At 39.7% G+C, this 17213-nt stretch overlaps 1 protein-coding gene across 10 annotated transcripts in view; it reads left to right on the forward strand.

Annotated features, from left to right (window-relative positions):
* The window catches only part of LOC121298690 (alpha-adducin-like), a 95659-nt gene that overhangs the window by 35400 nt on the left and 43046 nt on the right, over positions 1-17213 (forward strand). For all 10 annotated transcript variants that reach the window (XR_005947301.1, XM_041225923.1, XM_041225951.1 and 7 more), the window contains exons 5-8: positions 6268-6348; positions 7303-7452; positions 9474-9617; positions 14850-14948. Coding sequence is in view for 9 of the 10 variants with exons in the window: in XM_041225923.1 (XP_041081857.1) it covers positions 6268-6348; positions 7303-7452; positions 9474-9617; positions 14850-14948 (474 nt within the window). In the remaining variant the exon portion in view is untranslated. The remainder of the gene's footprint in view (positions 1-6267; positions 6349-7302; positions 7453-9473; positions 9618-14849; positions 14949-17213) is intronic.

Raw genomic sequence — 17213 nt, forward strand, 5'->3', positions numbered from 1 at the left:
CATTTAGCCTTGATATCAGATTTTTAAAAGTACACCACCTTTACCTTTTTGTCTAAGGCTGTTCACAAGCAAAACAGATAATGCGCTTCTCCATGTCACCTTTCTGCACAGGGAACAGCTGTCCAGAAGATTTATTTTTATTGCACTTGCCAACCTGGCATTGGCATCTTTTGTGGCTCTCAGTGGGGTTGCCAGCTTCAGCTGTGGGTACACGCTTGGCAGTCTCCCTCTGTTCCAAATGCTTCTTGCAAAGTTCCTGTGCTAACTGTAAAATATATTCTCTCCTTGGTAAATTCTTCTCTCTGCTTTTTGTAAAATACCCAGGAGTTGGTGGCTGCTAGTTCCAATACATTGTAAAACACCTGAACAGACCACCGTCAGGAGCCAGCTTTCATAGAATACTTCCATGCCATCTGATCCAAAACATCAACTCTATATTTGTTGCGTAGTAAAACTCCACGGTCTCTGGTATTTATTTTCACTAGTCCCGATGCTAATTGACTGACTAAAGCAGCACGCTGGCAAGTAGGCGCTAGCCTTTCAAATGGCTAATTGAAAAATAATAGGCTGTCAGTCATTCACTCAGGCAGAGAGTAGAGACTAATCTAGTTACAGCTAAAACATTGCGCACTGGTAAATAAAAATAATAAAGTAGAATGCTGTTCTGTGTAATCAAAATAGAATTGTTTTCCGTGTGGTCATCAGTGTGACTGCTCCTGGGGCTTTTAGGTATAATGTAGTGTATCCTCTATTTCTGCGCTCCCGCGTTTCAAGTTTTGTGAGAATATTTAATACATACGGACAGAAAGGTGCACAAACGCATATGTGTTACACGACTGGAGAAAATTGCATTTTAAAACCAAAAACCGCCATATATAAAATCTGCTTGATTTTTCTGGTTCAAATCACATAATACAGCTATGGCCAAAGGTTTTGCATTACCCAATACTAATTATATAATTTTGATTTTCATAAACTTAATAAAAAACTAACAATGTGATATATTTGAAGTCTAGCATGAAAGCACATGATTTTAGAAGACATCACAAATCTTGACATGTGTTACTCAATTAGAAGTAATGAAAAGATGACAATTAGAAGTGGGAACGAGTAGATTTAAGCTATGGAACCATGATTTTTACATTGTCCTGACCTGTGAGGGCACTAAGCAGCGAGAACAGCGTTCCTTGGATGGGCTGGCCTGACAGTGACTTCCCTTGAACCCTGGGAAAGAAGCCAACAAGGAAGGGGGCGAGACTCCTATGCAATAATGCATTGACCTGGAAGGGAAACAACGTGGCAGCTGCAGATTGGAGAGGCGGTTGCACTTGACAGCATAAAATGGGGACAGAGAATCGTAATCTGTTCCTTCGCATTGGTTTGTTTTGCATAGAACAGAGACGGACTGTGAGAGCGTAAAACAGAAACTATATCATGAGTTGTGTTTTGTTTGTTTGTAATTGTCTTGTCTGTACGTTACTAGACGGTTAACACAGTTCCGGAGCTGTTGCCAGGGGCCAGCACTAAGCCGGAACAGCACTTCACCACTGTCACAAATAGAAACTAGTATCATCGACCACGAGCACTGCTGCACACACACAGCACTAGTGACCGTGTCTGTGTTATTGTGGGGCGGATGTTGTTTATTATTTGGGACTGGATTTCCCCTGTTTATCCCCTGTAGTACACATTAGTGTGTATTGCTGGGGGATTTATTGTTTGATCGCCTGACCTGAAATAAAACCTTTCCAAACAGGGTTATAAGTCTCTCTCTGTTTCATTACTGCACTGCATCACTCCTGCACCTGCATCCACTGAGCCACACTGTCACACAGCCAAAGCACAGTATTTAGGATCATCCAGAAATATAAGAAGACTGGAAGTTGTAAAGCTGTCCCCAGATCTGAATGCACAAAGGTTCAAGTTTGAGAAATAGGACGGCTAGTAGTGTCCACTTACTGTGGCAATGGAAAGAAGTTAGAGTGAAGGCATTTGTGTGCACCGAGAGAAGGTCGTCTCTTGGAGAATAAATAGTCTGGTGTCAGAAAGGCCTGTTAAGAAGCCCTTTGTGAGCAAGAAAAACATCAGAGATTGCCTGAACTTTTGTTGCGCATACAAACTCAACCAAAGATGACTGGGCTAAAGTAATGTCTCTGGAAACCATAAGCAAACATGAGCAATGTATTTTTGCTGCAGTTGTTCAGTGGTGCAGCCTCTTGCAACTTCACTTTTTTTTTTTCATGTTGCAGACATTCATCAAGCCCTGGGCTTTGTTTCTATGCATACAAAATGGGTAAATCAAGTCAACTTAAATCTCAAATAAACTAATTAATACTGAACTTTTGTGTTCAGTCTATTGCCCAAGATTGTACATACTGGAAGCAAAAGATTTGCCTGGTTATCATGGAAACTAAAAAAAAAAAAAAAAAAAAAAAAAAGGTTATCTGGTACATACAGCAAGAGACTGGTAGCTATAAACAAAAACTTTACTTCAGTGTGTGCTGGAAGCTTAAAAAGGCTACGATTTATTGAAAATGCGTATGGCTGCTGCCTTAAACCTTATTCAGACAACATTTGACATTGTAGACCAAGGGTGCCCAAAGCGTGTGACCCAACAACCCCTTTTAATGTAGCCAGCAGTGTCTCTCTCCAATTGAACCTTATATGTGGCCTGCAATGAACGGAGCAACTGCCAAGCACAGAAAACCTCTCTGTTTTCTGTGCAAACAGTCCATTGGAGTCATGAAAGACTATAATGTTGAATGCCACTATGAAACGAAACACGCAGTATATGATCAGTACGTGGACAGAGTCTTTCGAAGGAGTTAACAACGCAGCAATATTGTTATCTAAAATGACAATTTTGCTCTCCTTTTTAAAGTTTGATATAATTTATTTATTGTTGAGATGGTGGATATTAGACATTATAATTTGCTATGCCCAAGGTATGTTGTTTATTTGCGATAACTCAACCCTAGCCAGGGACTACTTACTTGACTGGAGATGTAGAATACCCGCCTCCAATAGTAATCTATTATAGATTAAAGAAGTGTAAAGTGTGTTGTGTGGTTATTTATTTATTTATTTTTTAAGTCCACCCCCCACATACCATGCGCAGATGGTAATGACATTCTTCGCAATATATTGAATAGGTTGTTAGTCACCGACAACATCAGTAAATTGTAAAGTGAAATCATTAGTGTTTACTCAGTTGGCTGTTGATGTCATTGGCATTGTTAATAAATGCCAAGATTTATTTTATTTCCTTCTATACTAAATAGATTTTTTATCAACAGTAATATAATAAATGATTTGATACTTTACATTTATTGAATTCAATGTTATTGTCACTGGCAAATTTATGGGTGTAAATACTAAGAAATTGTTTACTTGTATTACGTTTTTGTAGTTTATTAAGCTGAAATATGGCAAAAATGGCAAAACAGATACAGACCTGTCAACTCTTCATTACTTGCCGGACTCTTGTTTTTTGGACACTTCTCTCGGAACAGATTTTCTCCCGTATTTTGCTCAAAACGCTGCTGTTAAACCCCTTTGTCAGCAAACCTTTAATTTCTACAGAAGTCATGCACAGTCTGTGGATACTGCAGTCCCCATCTGTACCTAGCAGGGTTTAGGACCCAGGGGAGCCCTGTGGCAGGCATGCATTCAGTGCAGGAGGCAAGTTCACATACTTGAGTTTTACATAAATAAATAAATAAAATTGATTCACATTTCAATATTCTTAGACAACAGCATATTCTCACAATAATCCTAAACAACACTGGAAAAAGGCATTTTCTGTAAACTATGCAGGACTAATTTTAACAGTGAAAAACTGAGAACAAGAAAGTTACCGTTGCACGTTGTGACTAGTTATGCAAATCTGTAGAAGACGTCTTCCCAGACTCACAAATTGCAAACTATTCTGCAGAAAAGTCTAAAAAGCACTCAAATAGTGAAAGTTGTCTTCTATTACAATTTCAGCATCAACATTGCTTTAGAAATGGATTGATTTGATAATGTGTTTATATGTAGCAATAGTGTGTGCATTTAAAATGGAAGATAGCTGACAATGAAATGTTACTGAGAGTAGTATTAGTGGTCCGCCACATGTGCAGCGTAATGAATAACTTTGCAATACCACGTTCTGTAGTTTGGCTTTATTTAGTTTATTTTTTTATGAAGGAGTTAATGAATTTAGAGGGGTTTTTTTTCTTGTTATAAAGTAGGTGACACAGCGTGTCGTCTGGGTTTGTTGCGTGATGAAAGATGCTAACTGTGTATGCTTTGCTGTCGTGCAAAATCAGCGACAGTAAACATTCACAAGGTATTGGCTGCTGCCAAATCAGCCACCTACAACTACAGTACAGTATGAACCACAGGGGCCAAGAGAACATTTGAATGTGAAGCATGTCTTGGTTGTTTTCCTGTTTTGATATTTGTGCTTTTAAGAAGCAATTCGAAGGAGCAGTGTATGACAGTCCTCTGATTGCTCCTTGAACATTGAAGGACATGTTTGGGCTATGACAAAGACTTTTTTTTTTTTTTTTTAATCTGAAGAACACTGCACAAACCCACCCTGTTTTAAACTTAGTCAGCTGAGGTTTTCATTTCATGCTTTTGTGACTCCAACTGGAATACTGCAATGCAGTATTGGCTGGTCTTCCACATAAGACTAAATCTTAACTAGGGCAAAGTTCACCACCATATCACTCCTGTGCTGTCTTGGCTCCATTGGCTGCTGGTAGCTCAGTGAATAGAATTGGAAGTACTCCTGACTTTTTTTTTTTTTTTTTTTTTTTTAAATCTGTGCATGGTCTCTCTAGCTCCTCTTGTCTTACAGAGTTGGTTCAAAGATACATTCCCGGCTGTTCTGCTGAGGCTGGTCTCCTGGTGGTCCCTTGTAGTCGTACTACATTTCGCATTAGGGCGCTTAGTCATGTAGCCTGTTTGTTTTGGAATTCTCTCCCTATGGATATGAGAGGCATCTGCTTTTATTACAATGCTGCAGATTAAATATACAGTACTTAATAAAAGGCCTGCATGCACATGCAATATATTTCTTTTTTTAATTTTTTTTTTAAACTGTACCCTGCGCTCCAGATAAGGTTTTGGGTCATTTACTCTCCAATTCACACGCTACGTAAACTATATTTTGGGTGCGTAAAATGCAACATGACCTTGAAGTCACAAGTACTTCCAATAAAAACAGTACATACTTTAATGTTAACATATGGATTATGCATTACTATTAAGTCAAGCCTTGCATTTAGTCCTGTCTTACTAATATTAACAATATTTTAGTCCAAGAAGTTGCTGCTCTCGATGTAGTTAGCTACAGTACTGCATTCACTGAGTCTACTCCCACTAACTAGGCTGCTGCAGTTTTTTTTTTTTTTTACTTTCTGTAAATCTGTCTCTTGTGCTCACCCATTCCAAGTAAACAGATGTGCGCCTGAAAAAATACATATTTTAAAAACCTGTACCGATGCTGCGCTAATGCAAATAAACTATATTGTACTTCTTACTGATCGCCTTGCTATAGCAATATAGAGCATCCCAACTCCTCCCTCCAAACATAGGATAGCATTTGTTCTAGAGATTTAACTTACAAAAATGTAGGTTGACAGAGATTCAAGTTACAAACATGCATTGCGTGTATGGTGTTTTTTTTGTTTGTTTTTTTAATGAAAACCCGAACTAACTGTTCATGTTTCTGGCAATTCCCAGTCAGGCTACAATTACCAGTAGCTATCCTGACATTTCTATAATCCATTCTCCAGATATCACATGCAGTATATTCACAGTTGACCATTGAGGTGCCAGGAACCATATAGTGCATGTAACTTGATAACATGCAAACATAAGCTGTGCAGCAAAATTGCTATGCATATTCTTTAAGGATTAAACTTAAATGTTGGGGCTCCCAAGTGGCGCATTTGATAAAGGCACTCTGTGTGGAGTGCAGAATGCACCCTATAGCCTGGAGATCATCAGTTCAAGTCCAGGCTATTCCATTGCCGACTTTGGACGGGAGTTCCCAGGGGCCGGCGCACAATTGGCCAAGCACCATCCAGGTGGGAAGGGCTTTGGTCGGACAGGGTGTCCTCGGCTCACCATGCACCAGAAACTCCTGTAGACTGTCTGGGCGCCGGTAAATGTGGAAGTACTAAACTGGCACTAGAGGTCTTTGAGATAATCAAGGCTGTTTTGATTTAATGAATTCCTGTGTCCATCTTTCACGGTTCTCTTTTCCACACACAGGTCAGACTGAACTCCGAGCAAGAACGTTTCCTGATTGTACCATTTGGACTTCTTTACAGTGAGGTTACAGCTTCCAGCCTGGTGAGTTAGTGTGTGGGTAGCACAATGTACATACTGATATTTTGTTTAAGGTGTGTTTTTTTTTTTTTTTTTTATAAATAACATCCATTCATTCTGTATTACATATCTGTTGTTCGTTTTTTTTTGTTGACAATAGCAAGCTAGGCCCATGCAATAATGCAAAAAAGTAGTCTCGATCATGAATTTTATTCAATTATCTATCGGAGACACGTAAAATAATCACGAGTGTTATTTATCACAAGAAGCATTATAATATTATCTGTTTAAGTGTCAGCCAAATTAATAATATATTAATAAGTATTAATAATTGCTATTTACATTTTTACACAAACTCCGTCTTGTCCATCTCTGTTTCCATTTTTGCACCGTGTCTTTAAAATGCAGTTTAATGGGATTGACGCAGCTCCACCTACTGTTCATAATAAACATCTAAAAAATAAAGGGCCTGTAAATCTTTAAAGCTGCAATTTCAATGGCAGTGTTAAATTTAACATCTATAAATAGTGCTTATTGTTTTAAATCAGTTCAATGTTTATTTAAAAAAAAAAAAAAAATTGGTTAAGGGACTATTTTAGGTCAGAGGTGGAAGGTTATTTAATACATTTACTTTTTTGTTAATTTAAAACATGTTTTTTACTTTTTTTTTTTTTTTTTTTTTTTTTAGTTAGTTAGTTGACCCATTTTATAAGCGCAATAAGGCACTTCAGGGTGTTGGATATACTCTAAAGTCCACACGCCCCGGGGGTATTTTATTACCATGCCTGCTGGCCATTAATCGCATTGTAATGACACTGAACATTTATCCTTTACCTCTACTCAATCATTTCACTCGTGTAAATCACAAGAGCATTTTGTATTTCTTTTGTTATCACATTAGAAATCGTAGTACACACAAATAAAATGAATGAATGAATGTACTTAACCCTGTAAATGTCTGTTTTTTTTTTTTTCTAGGTTAACATCAACCTGCAAGGAGAAATCGTTGACCGTGGCTGTACTAATCTGGGAGTGAATCAAGCTGGATTTATGTTGCACTCTGCAATCTATGCAGCCCGGCCTGACGTCAAGTGTATTGTACACATTCATACACCTGCAGGAGCAGCAGTATGTGCACGTCTTTGTTTTCAGAGTATTTTCTTCTGTTGTGTATTGTAAACATCATCTGCAAAACAGATGTTAAGCTTTTCTGTCAACCTTTACATGCTTTGAAAGGCTTGCAATTGTGTTTATTTATAATGTATATTAAAGGCTTAGTACTGAACAAATATATATATTTTAAAAACAAACGTTTTCTCTTGCAAAATCTGGTGTGAGTGATTGTTTATGCAGGTCTTGGCAGTCTGAATGCATTTGCCTTAGAACTGTATCGTGTGTGTGTGTATGTGTGTGTATGTATATATATATATATATATATATATATATATATATAATATATATACACACACACACACACACACACATTATATATATATATATATATATATATATATATATATATATATATATATATATATATATATAATATAATTTACACACACACAGGTGCACTCCAGTTAGAATGGACTCTAAGGGACAATGGAAATCAGTACTTTATAAACTAAGTACATAGTAAACACAATGTGAAATGCTGTATGTAACTACGAACATAAGTACCTTAAATATAAACAATACAAGAACACTTAACTGCCAAAGAACGGGAGCTTGTTATTTGTACAAAACATCCCCCTGTGGGACATACAGTGTAATAAGTAGTGCCATTTTACACATTTTATATTTTCGCTAAATGTAATTAAAATTGTATACGTTTTTAAACTGTACAGCAGCAGTGCCAATAACATAAAACAAACGTAAACAGCAACTGCTTTTCCTGATGTCACAAATTCTGCCTTGACTGTCATTTACTGTACCGGATGTACCTTATTTGTGCAAAATACCTCCCTGTGGAACAGGAAAACCTGTACGGTGAGGTTTCTCCCCAGGAATTCTGTACAGCTTGGCAGCAGAATATTATAGCCGGGAGCACTTTTAACGGAAAAATAAAATTGCCTTACTTTTAAATATATAATACGACAAAGAATTTAAATAATGTCTTGTTGACTATATCTGGTTGTGCTTTTTATGTTCTACATTTTTCATGCCTGTTTTTTATTATGGTAAATTACTGTACTTATTTAGACACTCTACGATTTGACTGGGGAAAGATAACGCAGGGTTATTGGCGTTCACAAAAAAAAAAAAAATAGCTTATAGCTTAATTATTGAGCTTATTGCATCATTTAAATTGTTTTCTAAAGTTTATTCAGGGCATTTTCGTTAATGCACGTATGGTGCATATATATAGCTATTATGTACTATATATCGCCTTACCGTACAATACAACAAATTGACAATGATAATACCCCAAAAATAATCGTAATATTTTTTTAATAAAGTAGCCGACGCAAATAGTATTAGGCAGTGGATTGCGACGATCTCCGGCTTATTTTGACCCCCTGCATTCATTGTCATTATTTTTGCTTTGTAAATAATTGGTTATTTTTTAAGCAGTCATTTTAACATTTTAGCCTCTTGAAGTGCTTAACGCAGAAAACCCGCCTGATTGGTTATGTTGTGTCAAGACGTAACACAGCTGTCATGTGGTTCCAAGATTTTCTATTCACCCAGCAACGCGCAACTGATCCAGTCTCCTAGAAGCACAATCAGTCCATATTGTTAAAGGCACAGTAGCATCTGCAAGATGGGCGGATTGGGTTTTTTCAGCTGGGAGGCGACAGCCACTCTGCCGGGCAGCCCATCTGGCTGAAGAGGCCTGGGGAGAACCCTGATATTAAACGGTATATACGCTATAAACAAGTCAGTAATACCCCATTTAAAACCCATGTTTGTCAGGGACATGTCTCCCCAATAAATTGTATATGGAACTCTGTTCTATCAGGAACCGTTATCAGTGGAGTGCACCTGTATGTATGTGTAGATTAGAGAGAACCTGTGTGTGACATCAGTTTTTAACGATCAGCCCTGTGCAACACATTGGGCCTATAACTAACTATCAATAGTCTTGAGAATAGACCTGATGGTGTCACTGGGCCAGCTCAAGTTCTATTGTTAACTTTGTCTTGTTTAAGGTGTCAGCGATGAAGTGCGGCCTGTTACCAATCTCTCCTGAAGCTCTCTCCCTTGGAGAGGTAACTTACCATGATTACCAAGGCATTCTGGTGGATGAGGAAGAGAAAGTGCTAATCCAGAAGAACCTGGGGCCTAGAAGCAAGGTAACTAAGATTTGAAATGTAGGTCTTGGCTGGGACCTCTCCCAAACCCATGTAACGCCCCTACCAGCCTCCACTGGGTTTGGAGAGCATGCATGTGTGTGACCTACAGAGCTTACCTCCCTCTCACAGCTGGGAGTCTTGGGTTCTTCGAGTTGAAGTGAACTTCTGGCCACCGTCTCTTTGCTTCAGGTGTATGGATATAAGATAAAGTAAGTGTGTGTGTGTGCGTGCGTGCGCGCAGTGCCTCCACCTAGTGGTATGGGCAATCAGAATGTATATGCATCCCAGTTAGGAAATTAGAATGGTATGTGGAACACCCATGTATTCTGCTAGACTGTGAACAAAGGCACTGGACCCTCGGAAATAAAAGGAAGTATTTCCCCTTTAAACAGTTTATTGGGAATATATATCTGAGAATATTAACGAACAAACTGGTAATGGGGTGTGCGAGGGAGGGGAAAAAGGGAACTGGCACATGTGAATGCAAACTTTCAATAATAATAATAATTACAACAATGCAAATACTCAATGTTAATGAAAAGGAAACATACACACTATAGTTTCTTACTCTTCAGTATTCTGGCATAGATAGGTAGAATGAAGAAAATATATGCAATGTTCCTAAAGGGGTATGTTAGCGGCCTAGGCTTTTTGCTATGTCTAAGAATGAGTCCGTAACGACCGTGGTGCAGGCCTGAGTCGATGCTCGGAATCGTGGTGGCAAAACAAAATGCCTTTTCAGAATTATATCAACGCACTGCAGACACCTACCTCTGAGAATGTAGTACTGGCCATGCAGCTATCAGAGGAGGGTAAGCATGTTACTAAGATCCAACTGCAGGCTGCACATGATACCATCAACACCTAATTTTCTCCATCCCCCTCCACTCTTCCAGCACCCTTGCCTAAGAGGAGAAAAAAGAGCCATAGGTCTCATAGATCAGATAGCTCTGAGCAGCTGGATAAGCTGTGGGAGGCGGTCTCCCAACAAGGAAACATGTTAGCTGAGCTGTTACACCTGCTCCCTCTGTGCCATTATAGTCACAAGGAGTAGTACATGCAGAATGGCAGCAAGAGGATCTGCTGTCTATCACTGGGTCTGAGGAGGCAATCGATCAGGTATACCCCGGAGGAAGTTGACTTGAATCACTATCAGCAGAGATTTTGCCACTAATTAAGAGGGTCAGAGACATTTTGAATGTTCCATAGCCTGTAGATAACAATCGCAAACACTCGGTTTTTGAGGATGGTCTCACTCCTAAGTGTCTCCTCCGGTATACCTGGATTTCCTCTTTTGAGGTGCATTCATTCTGGGGTCACCCGGCTACAGCACCTGCTGCTTCACATTCTTTGGGAATGCTGTACAGCCTGCATGAGGCACATAAACTTGGCTTGGCTAATTTTCCACATGCAAGCCCCCAACAGTGCCAGGTTTCGGAGATCATGCTTAGAAAGGCTTATTCAGCTGGTGCCTTTGCTGCGCGGCTGGGAAATTATAACAGTATCTTTGTGGCTTAACAGAGCTGTTAATTAAAGTCTCTTTGACAGAGTTACAGACCCACACCACAGCAGCTCGAAGAACTGCGGCTGGTGAATAAAAACCTGCTCCATATGTTTAAATTCAACAGGCAAGCAGTTGGTAGAAATGGCTGCACCAGTATCTGCAAGATGTCAGCTCTGGCTGTCTCAGGTGTGCATAGCGGATGGTGAGATGACACCATTGCTGGATGCTCCCATTACTCCAGGACACACTTTTGGTCCTGCAGTAAATGACATGCTGTAGTGCTTTCATCGGACACGTGAGTCTGCTAAGGAACTGGTGTGCCTAATGCCAAAGAGGCCACCTCCAGTACGTAGTCAGGCATAAAACTGGAAACCTAGTTTCCTACAGCGTTGGTCACAGGTCCAAGAGACGTGTTGGTGTTGTCTCAGGAGGTGACAGCCCTACTGCGGAAATGGGCTATTTGCACAGTTCATCCTTTTCACTTGGAAGAAAGTTTTTACTCCCAAGTACTTCCTGGTGCCCAAACAGAATGGTGGCCTTAGGTCAATCCATATCTGAGTCAATGGAGGTTCAAAATGTTAACCATACAGCAGCTGTTGCAGTCAATAAGGCCAGACGATTTGTTCACTACTGTGTATTTAAAAGATACCTATTTCAGGGTCTCCTGAGTGGGGCATCCAGTAAAGGCGCTCTGCGTGAGGGCAGTATGCACCCTATAGCCTGGACGTCGCAGGTTCAAGTCTTGGCTATTCCACAGCCGACTGTGGACGGGAGTTCCCAGGAGGTGGCGCTCCAATTGGCTGAGCGTTGCCGGGGGGGGGGGCTTAGGTCGGCCAGGGTGTCCTTGGCTCACCGCGCACCAGTGACCCCTGTAGTCTGGCCGGACGCCTGTGGGCTTGGAGGACAGCATGTGTTTTTGACTCATGACATCTTTGTCGCTCCCGAGTCAGCACAGGGGTGGTAGCGGTGAGCCTAAATAATAATTGGGAATTTCAAATTGGGAGAAAATAACAAAAAATAATTGGCAACGACTAAATTTTAAAAAAGACTCCTATTTCCACATCCCAATAAGAGCAGGGCACAGGAAGTATCTCCAGGTTCGCTTTCCAGGGGATAGCGTACAAGTTTCAGGCATTGCCATTCAGCCTCTCTTTATTCCCCTGTGCCTTTTCAAAGTGCATAGAAGCTATTGTAGCCCCATTGAGACTCAGGGGCACCAGAGTGCTCGATTACCTGGACGACTGGCTCATTTGTGCTCAATTTCCAGTGCAGGCAGGGGCTCACACAGAACTCGTCAGAGGACAGAGTGCAGAGAATAGCCGCTTGTCTGAAGCTTTTTCAGCCCAACAGAAAGCTCACAGTAGTGACGTTTCAGGGGCTCCTGGACTTCATGGCAGCAGCTTCCCAGATCCTTCCTTTGGGTCTTCTACACATGTGCTCTCTCTTAGGTGTAGCGCTGGGCAGCATTAACAGGAGAGAGGTTATAACCACAGGTGCATCCAGACTCGGCTGGGGCGCCGTGTGGAATGGCAGGGGAGCGCAAGGAGTATGGAGGCCCCCGTGGCAGGATCTTCATATAAATATTCTGGAACTGCAGGCAATGTTTCTAGCCTTGCAGAATTTTTTACAGGAGGTTCAGGGGAAACATGTGCTTGTCCGGGCGGACAACACCACTGTTGTGGCATATATAAACCACCAGGGTGGCCTCAGGTACTCTAGTCTCCACCAGGTTGGCCGCAGGTGTTGCTTTGGGCGCATAGTTACCTTCTGTCACTACGGACAGTAGATCTTCCTGGGTTGACTAACTGAGCAGTGGACCTTGGCTCACCAATATGACTTTCCGCCTCTTGCCATGTTCCCCCTGTGCTTAGAAAAGATCAGACAAGACCGGGCCAGGGTGTTACTAGTAGCCCCTTATTGGCCCAGAAAACTCTGGTACGGCTCCAGAAAAGTCAGCTGTGGAGTCTTCCAAAACGCCGCGACCTGCTCAGTCAGGCGCAGGGGACATTCCGACCCATTGAGCCTGCAGCTGATTCTGGCCCCTGAACGGCTCCATTTGAGCTGTCTGGGGCTTTCTAGTAGAGTCATTGCAATCCACGTTTTCCCAGTATGGGTACATGTGGGGAGTTTTTGAAATGTGGTGCCTGTCTAAGGGGTTAGACCCTACAACCTGTCCCATAGCAGCTGTACTGCAATTTTTGTAGGACCTATTTGATGAGTGGAAATCCCCCTTTACTTTTAAAGGTCTATTTGGCAGCCATCTCGGCTTGTCATATTAAGATTGATTTGGTCACCCCAGGAGCTAATTTCCTGGCGGGGCCATTTTTAAAGGGTGCTCGGTGGCTTTGGCCACCTAGGAAGGACATTGTACGTCGTTGGAGACTTAACGTGGTGCTGGCAGCGCTTATGAAGTCTCCCTTTTGAGCCCTTACATTCAGCTGAAATATGTATCGATGAAAGCGGCTTTCTTATTGCTATTACATCTGCAAAGCGAGTGAGTGAGATGCAAACATTTTCAGTTGTTAAAGGCTGCTTAATTTTTGCATAAGCCAGGGTGAAAGTCACACTTTGCACTAATCCTACTTTTTTGCCAAAAATCATCTCGGCATTCCACATGAACCAGACAGTAGAGCTTGAGGCCTTTCATCCGCCTCCTTTCCAGTCTGATAGAGGAAGACCCTGTGCGGGCACTAGTGTATTATGTTGAGAAGATAAAAAGTTGGAGGCAGTAGGAGCAGACTGCATATGAACGAGCCAACTTGCCCCCTCCAGAAAAGCTCACTGCCCATTCTACCAGGGGCATGGCAACTCTGTGGGCTTTATTCCAGTGCGCAACTGTCAGACATTTACGATGCGGCGGTGTGGGCAAGGCTGCACACTTTTACACAGCTGTATCAGCTGAATGTCATGGATCCACAAAACCTTAAGTTTGGAACAAGTGTAAAGGGCGGCCTCAAGCTCAACCATTATGTCATAACATTGGAGGTGAGTTCCCCCTCAAAGTTTTAATCTTTGTTACTTTTACTGGGTTTTTTCATGGTAATGCACAAGGTTGCCTCGGCCATGCCTTGTAGCTTTCAATTGGTCTGCAAATTCCTGGCAACTTTGGTATGTCTACCCATGAGGTAATGGTTACATTTCGCACTTGAAAGAGAACGTTAGGTTATTATCGTAACCCTGGTTCCCTGACATAGAATTGTAACCATTAACTTTAAAGGTTGCTGCGTCTTATTGCAGAAGTCTTGAGGGAAAAATTGAGTGTCCGCAGTCTCTTTTATGCCCTCAGGGGTGGGCGCGACTGTGTCATTGGCACTACGTGCAGCTTTGGAATATCTGTTTAGGTTAATCAGTATCAAAGGATTAATACCCATGAAATGAATGGTTACATTTCTATTTCAGGAAACCAGGGTTATGATAATACCCGAATGCTTGTTTGCATTCCCATAAAGCAGTTTAAAGGTTTTTTTCATTATGGCCTGGATGTTACACTTTTGAAATGGCCCTTCATTTAAGTAAAACACCCTACTGTAAGGGACATGCAATAAGAAAGCAAATGACATTTAAAAGTTAAAGGAAATATGAAACGGGTGTGATTAGAACATCATTTTTGGATCTAACTAAGTAATGACTCATTACAGTACATTTAAATATTGAAGTTCTGTTACCTCAAGCATTTAACTTTTGTTCTGGTCTCCATGAAAAACCCACTTTTACATTTTGTGTTTTAGGTTCTTATTCTGAGAAACCATGGTTTGGTGTCTGTGGGAGAGACAGTTGAAGAAGCTTTCTACTACATTCACAACCTAGTTACGGCCTGTGAGATTCAGGTGAAATTTCTAATAATTTTCAAAACAGTTATTTAAAATGTGATGTTGATAAGGTTCTGCAGCCTGAAGTGGGTGTGTATGTGTTGACGTGTACATGTATATCCATTGCTACAGCACCGGTGGATCATGATGATCGATGTCTCTTGTTTCATCTGGAAAGAGTTGCCTGTTCTATGTCTTGCCTGATGACTGCAGTCTGCGGTTGCTTTTGTGTTGTCTGGTTACTTTGGCTGCTTGTGTGGGGGTGGGAATGGCGAGTTAGGGGTGAAAATTCCACATTTCCTTGCTTTTGTGGTGATGAGTTCAACCCTAATTGCTGCATTAATATGGTTTTTGCAATTAATTTCCTTGATTTTTTTTAAAGTTTTCATTACAAACTACAAACACCACTTCTATGGGTGTTCCATACATGATTACTGCATTTTACCACATTTTAATAGACATGTTACTGCAAAGAGTGCAAACTCGGTAATTCTAGCAAAATAGTAAAACGATGTTGATTTGTTTGTATCTACAGTTTTTTTAAATCCATGATGGATAACACTGTGTAACACAATTTTTGTTCCTGGGTAGTAAGTGTTATTTCCTAATTGCTTATGCCTCAAAAGCATAGAAAATGGCTATTATTCCCCACAAACTTTGCTTTTGTGACCAGGACAGTGATATTTCGAAATATCACTATTTCCAATGGGAAAACGGGCAAATGTTTGTCTTTTCGTTCACATGAAGTCAGAAAATAACAACATACGAATCCAAATTAACATGTATTTATACTAAAGTAATATAAAAATGACTACAAAAGATTTAGAAGTGAGTAGTTTTTCGAGATTTACGATTATACTGTAAATATAATCGTGTCATTTCACAAGGTCTCAAAATGCCACCTGTTTTGTCTATAAACCTCTAATTATCTGGTGATGAAACATTTACAATGCAATCTTCATTAACAGTAAAAAAATAAATTATAAAACATGTAAATGTATTTTTTTTTTTTTTTTTTACAATTGAGAGCAAGGATTTAATATATTGCTCATTCTTCACTAAAGTTCGAACTTAAGTGATTCTATTTAATGTAATATTAAACTACAGCCCTGACTATTCAATGCCATTTTTTTAAAATATACGTAAACATAATGATTTTTAAATAAATTAATTAGTAAAGGTCAAAACATACAACTATTTAATCACATTATTAATAATAACAGTACGATTGTAGTGGTGTTCTGAGATTGAAATTAGCATTGGTACATTTTACAAATGCACTGTTTTACAAATGTGTGCTAGGTTTGGAGCAAAAAGGTTGTCATCCCTAGTAATCGGATTATATCTAATATAGTTTGCCTCCCCTTTCATTTTTTGAGAATTCATGTTATTCCTTCATGTACAAAAAATGTGTATATTTCAATATATAATTAAAATGACATCTTTCAGAACCTGCAGCATAGGGATACGCTTTGAACTTGCAACTAAACTGAAATCCTTTATTATTATTATTATTATTATTATTATTATTATTATTATTATTATTATAATAATATATTTCATCATAATTTTCTTAAGAAGTACATAAAACAATTCAGTACAGTCCAAGTTGTTATAGCCTCTGTTTGTTTATCCATGGTTGTTACTGTCTTCTGTCATTTTAAAAGAAGTTATGACGGTGAGTTATTGGAAATACTGGGCTTGTATTTTGCGTTTGTGCCCCATCTTCTTTGCAGTTATATTAGATTCTAAATTAGATTTATTTCCGGAACTCGCAGATGGCATTTGGAATCTCTCCATGGCTGAACTAAAGCTTGCACTGAAACCCTGTCACACTTATCACTATACAAACAGTGTGTATGCACTCTAGTGACATGTACAGTGATAGTAGGGAGCAAATTTTTTCCATGATTGCGGAATCCTGGAGGGATTAGTTAAACTGCAGTTCCAATGTGTATTATTGTTCCTGCGGTTTATTGTTAAATTGCAGGAACAATTGGACTGACTGCAGTTCCAGTGGAATTGTACTTCATTGTGGTGTTAAACTGCAGTTACAAAGTTATTGTATAAAATGCAATCTTAAACTGCATTTACAATGCATTTTTGCATTTTTTTGTTATAAATTAGTCTGCTGAGGTATCAGTGTTGTTAACAGGAGAAAAAAATATTAACATTTTCCTAATGTGAGACTGCTTTCAAATACAAAGGATTTAACTGACAAAAAGATTGAAAAAACACAGGTTTACAAGTAAAGGTAGACAATCAGCCCAGTGTTTTAATCTG

This window comes from Polyodon spathula, chromosome 2 (assembly GCF_017654505.1).
Source record: "Polyodon spathula isolate WHYD16114869_AA chromosome 2, ASM1765450v1, whole genome shotgun sequence".
NCBI lineage: Eukaryota > Metazoa > Chordata > Actinopteri > Acipenseriformes > Polyodontidae > Polyodon > Polyodon spathula.